The sequence below is a fragment of the Camelina sativa genome, chromosome 14, assembly GCF_000633955.1.
Source record: "Camelina sativa cultivar DH55 chromosome 14, Cs, whole genome shotgun sequence".
Classification (NCBI taxonomy): Eukaryota; Viridiplantae; Streptophyta; class Magnoliopsida; order Brassicales; family Brassicaceae; genus Camelina; species Camelina sativa.
Window position 1 is genome coordinate 400,440 of NC_025698.1, and position 5,181 is coordinate 405,620.

The window sequence follows — 5,181 nt, forward strand, 5'->3', positions numbered from 1 at the left end:
CAGTACTTTCTCCAAAGGTTTACCACAAAAGGTTCCATCTTTATATATTGAGTTCTTTGGATTATCATGGAGACCACAATACACAATTACTCTCTCCTTATGTCCCACCAGCGGGACCTCCCAAAGACAATGCCTATCCGGAAGCATGAACCTGAAACTCTCTGGAGTTCCAAGATCTTCGCTTGGGATGTGAATACCAACAACTATGGACTGTGAGCCAATCTGTACGGCACCAGAAACTGTTGAATCATAGATAAGTGAATCTTCACCAATGGAGACACCAGGTGCAATTTCACTAGACAATATAACAGAAGACGCTGCAATATCTGAAACCGTAGTTGCAGGGATGGAACATAGGTGTCTTCGACCTACAATTCCTGAAGCATCTCCGCTTAAGTGATCCAGTACTTCACTTGATGTGCCAAAATGCAAAAACTGCAAATCATCTGACACAAGATGATACAAAGGAATTAGAAAAGTAACCCAATGCAATCAAAAAATTTCTCAGTTTAGCTAGTCTTGGGATCAGTACAAACATACAAGTGCAGTAGCTGTAAATCTTTTGCCTCCCCAGACTGTTGATAAGAAGTTCACCCAAAGGCCTGGTTCGCAGCCAATCATGTCTTGAAGGAACCCATGCAGCCACCAAATCTTCATACAAACTCATCTGCCAGATACCATTCCATTACCACATATCTGTAAGAAGCCAATACATTTCCAAGGACAAGGTCTTTTAATGAACAAGCAGCATAAATATGAGAAAGCTACCTCCTTTTTACTGCCTAGAAGCTCTGAGATCATGGGTTGGGATGAGCATCCAAGAGCGACCAGGTCCAACCATGCTCTCCCCCTTGCAGATATTATCCCAGTGTCAAGAAGCGTCCGTCCATCATGTAAGATTGCATCTTTCTTGACAAGCTCCTCTACTGTAGGCTTCTGCAGAAGATCATTTACTAAACTGACAATACAGCCTTCAGCACGGGACTCAGATTTGGATGTGACAATGACACCATGATTGGAAGCAATATCAAGAGTGATAGGCACAGTAACAATGGAAGCTGCGTCTTCAGGGAGAGTCATTTTAAATGCATCAAAACAAGGGAGGACATCTCCAGTCATAATGAATAAACCACCTGCATATGTTGAAAAGGTTAAGATCAGCCTCCAGACAACCCTTAAAAATAGGTAATAAATATTACACGACAAAACACACACTTTTCTCTGTTTTATTTAGCTTAAACGCCAAAATGCATGATGGGGAACGAGAGAACATTTGAATATGTCACTTTAAAGTATGGAAATTTACCTTCATCTCTGAAAGCCTGTCTTGCACAAGAAGCTATTGCCAGTATATGATCAAAAAGGAGAGGAACAGGACCATCAGCATCATCAGCTGCAAGATAAGGAAGTGGGAGGAACACTTTCCCCATAGGATTTGCCCATGGAACCCTTTTGGAATCACCTCCAGCATGAAGCATCAGTACATGCTTTTCAGAGAGGAATCTAACCCAAGACTTTGGAGAGGACTCCGTAGGACAAGTACCATTTGCAGCTTCCACCTGATGAACATCAACATAACCGACAAATCAAACAAACAGAAAATTGAGAAACAAAGAGAGTTTATTGCACAATGCTAAACCTTCCAGAACTACTACTAATCATTGAGAAAGCAGAATTTACCTCGGGACCAGGATTGAAACCTAATTTCTCATAATGGAGAGCGAGAGCATGAATGGCGTTAAGAGTGGCAGCACCAGACCCGATCCGCTTGCCATCTGGATCAGGAACAGCCAAAGTAACAGTGGAGCTAGCTATTCGTCCCATCCGTTTCGCTCGCCGGAGCTGCCACTCGTACAGCTCAGCCTGTTCAGGACTGGCCGCCGTGAGAACGATCGCATCCCAAGTCGGGACCCTAGTGGGATGGCGCACCGAAAGCCTTAAATGGTACCATGACTTGCGCAAAAGCGTGGCTAAGTCAGCTTTTTTCCTCTGCTTAGTTTTCGAGAATCCAGAAGACATTATGAAAAAAATGAAATCTGGAGGTTTAGTGGACAGAGGAAGAAGACGAAGTTTTATAACAGACCAGACGGATCGGGTCAAAGTCAAAGACTAAATGCAATCAATACGTTGTCGTGTGGATCTGGAAACACAAACCAAATGAATATTCTCTCAAATCTTTCTACTTCCAAAAAGATCAAAACTTTTCACAGTCGAAATGTATGTAATATCCGATTGCTTTAAATTACAGGAAAGAGGATCTTCAACATTGCCAATGAGGTAAATAAAACAGACTCAAAGAAGATAGCATAAGTAAAAAATAAAATAAGCACAGAGGTGGAATAATGATCATCATTATCATTCTTCACGCCAAGTGAACTCGCACTTCAAGCATCTATAAAATCTTGATTCTGGCTCATCAGCTGAACGAATCTGCATTGATTTGAAGTATGCCTTGTCGTGGCCGCACCTTGGGCATGGAGCTGATCAACAAACCAAATCCGCAATGAGAAACATACGGAAACAAGAGACTCTAGTCTAGATAGCAATAGCAAGTGTAATTCTTAAACCAACGCCCTGAACCCCCTTCTGGAAGTCAAGTCACAACCGACCGACGCTGTTACATTCTTAAGCCCTAAATCTTATTACCATGTTTTAATTAACTAGTGTAGCAGAGCATGTCCTAGAATCAGAATAAGAAGACAACAAGAGACGCGGAATACCTTCGGTTTCGGCTTCTGTCGGTATATCTTCTTTAGACACAACAGGTTCAATGGCTTTCTTAACCAGAAGTTGCTTCTTCTTTATCTCCACCTGACAAAAAATTCCAAAGACAAGAAGAACTGATATATTTTTAAAAAGGGTTTTTTTTTTTTTTTTCTTGGGGAAAAAAGGTTAAAGGAAGAAGAAGAAAAATAAAAAACCTGTCTTTCGATGTAGGCGACGTATGGACAAGTGGAACAGAAGAATCTGGAATTGCCACCACCCTCGTAACGCAGCAAGTTCCCACACGTCGGACAAAACTCCATCTTTCTCACCGATCAATTCTCTGTAAAAAAAAGTCTTAAAAATCAATTCGCAAAACTACAACACTGATAGATTCATTGAGAAAGATATAAAGGGTGTTTTCGAATACTTTGTTTTCTGAATTACCTCCGGTAAAAGAAAAAAAAAAACCACCGTCGCCTAGCCGCCGCTTTTGCTCTCAAGACTGTGTGTCGCCGTTACACAGAATAAGGGGACGAAAGTCTCTCTTTTTATTGGGCTTATTTATTAAGGTTGTTATCTCGTCTGGCTAAAAAAGGCCCAATTCATGCGAAAGATATTACAGTATTAAAATGATCACATTACAGATCAATTATTATAATAAATAAAGTCGTCTATTTTACAGATTATATCCTTTGATCTATTTGTTTTTTTTTTTTTTTTTTTTTTTTTAAAAACCCCAAAATCATCAAAACGGCCCNAAGAACCATAACATAAGTCATACAGATTACAAAAATACTTAAGTGCTAGAAAACGGGATGCAAAAGATGCATACATACAATCGAATGAACCGCTTCGATTGACTTAAGCATAAGATAATGTAAACCACTAGCCACGACCACCTAGTCTCCCACGACCTCTATAACTAAGAGTTTCTTTAACTTTTGCTGATGGTTTAACCGGTCTTTCTCGAAGAATTCTTTTACCTGTAGGAGTCATTAGATCCATCGGCTCAGTTTCGTTATCCGATTCTGATTCCGACAAATCTTCTTCTCCTTCGGTAGAACTCAATGAGGCAAACTGATTGTACCCAAATTTAATCTCAGCTTGTTTACTACTTCCCCCTTGGAAAGTAGCATGAGATATAACTGAAGAGATATGAGCAGTTTCTTGAATAGGAGACTTAATGGATAACGGAGTTGTTGGACCAGTTTTAGAAATACAAACATTCTCAGTGACTGAGACAGTTGTTGACAATATGTGCTCTTCTACAATAGTTGGTGAAGTTGTGATTGAATCTCCCGCTGTTAAGAGAGAACCATTAGTAATTGGTACATCAATGCTTGAGATCTGAATAGGAGCAGTAATCTCATGAGTAACAACTGGAACGAAACTTGGAGCATTTTCACTAACAAGCCCTTCAACCACATCAACAAATGACTCAATAATTGTAGCTACATTCACTTGAGGAACTGATGTAGACTGTAAGCAACGCTTTTCTTTATGACCCAACTGCCCACAATTCTTACAATTAGTGGGTAACCAAGCATACTTTACCTCCACCATAGAAATAAACCCATTTATATCACCAGCAGCAATCTTAGTTGGAAAGGCTTTGCTCAGCTCAACCTCTACCAAAATCTTGGCCTGACCCATCAAAAATGGATCTAGTATAGGTTTATGGGTTGCTATTGGTGCACCTAATCCAGAGGCTATATGACTTATACCAGGAATTGAGTAGAGAATGTTGGGTATGTTTTTTAGAGTCACCCAGACAGGAATTGTTTTGATCTCAGGGATAGCTAAAGATGCGTGTGGAGTCCAAGAAGCTACAAACATCAAACAATCATCAACATGCCAAAGACCCCTCTGAAGAACCCAAGACCTAGTTGATTCATCCGGAATGTGAAAGAGATAGTTTGAATCTCCTAATTTCCTAATTGTGATTCTGCATTTCCTTCCCCATAACTTGTTGAAGATAACATATATTAGACCACCAGGTGGAGGCAAGCATCTATAGAACTGCCCTATTATGTACTCTTTCTGATTCTCTAGTCCCTTTAATAGAACATGTTGCGGTATAGTAACCTTAGGAGTCCCATCCGGTAAGTATTCTGGCTCCACTGCTCTGTAGAGATTGCGTGAAGCTGGATTCATCTTAGCCGCCCATGGAAACCTGAGATCATCCTCCATTCTGTCCACCATAGTTTGCGAGCCCTGCAACACATTCTTAAAAGAGCGAGCATGCTTCTCATTTCCTAGCAGCCCTTTACTTTGGACTTGAGTTTCCTTCGAAGACGGCCAATACTTTGGTGGAGTAATGGCTGCATTCTCAGAAGAGATCAATGATGTTTCTGGATGAGAAAGCATCATTAAAGGCTTAGCCCAAGCTCCTTGTCGAGGCGACGAAGAAGGAGAAGAAACCGCCAATGGCTCCGCAGGTCCTTTAACGGGTTCTTGAAATGGCGGCAAAGCAGA

The 5,181-nt window shown here is 40.8% G+C and overlaps 2 protein-coding genes across 2 annotated transcripts in view; both read right to left on the bottom strand.

The window, feature by feature from the left end:
• The window catches only part of LOC104738672 (bifunctional fucokinase/fucose pyrophosphorylase), a 4,836-nt gene extending 2,694 nt beyond the window's left edge, over positions 1 to 2,142 (bottom strand). The window contains exons 1-5 of the mRNA XM_019236374.1: positions 1,681 to 2,142; positions 1,307 to 1,559; positions 769 to 1,133; positions 541 to 667; positions 7 to 446 (exon numbers count right to left, since the gene is read on the bottom strand). Of these exons, the coding sequence (XP_019091919.1) occupies positions 7 to 446; positions 541 to 667; positions 769 to 1,133; positions 1,307 to 1,559; positions 1,681 to 2,019 (1,524 nt within the window). The 5' untranslated portion in view covers positions 2,020 to 2,142. The remainder of the gene's footprint in view (positions 1 to 6; positions 447 to 540; positions 668 to 768; positions 1,134 to 1,306; positions 1,560 to 1,680) is intronic.
• LOC104738671 (DNA-directed RNA polymerase III subunit RPC10-like) lies at positions 2,191 to 3,259 on the bottom strand. Its single transcript, XM_010458852.1, has 4 exons — positions 3,151 to 3,259; positions 2,922 to 3,046; positions 2,721 to 2,811; positions 2,191 to 2,480 (listed from the first exon to the last, which is right to left on the bottom strand). The coding sequence occupies exons 2-4, from the start codon at positions 3,024 to 3,026 to the stop codon at positions 2,356 to 2,358; spliced, it is 321 nt and encodes a 106-aa protein (XP_010457154.1). The 5' UTR covers positions 3,027 to 3,046; positions 3,151 to 3,259; the 3' UTR covers positions 2,191 to 2,355.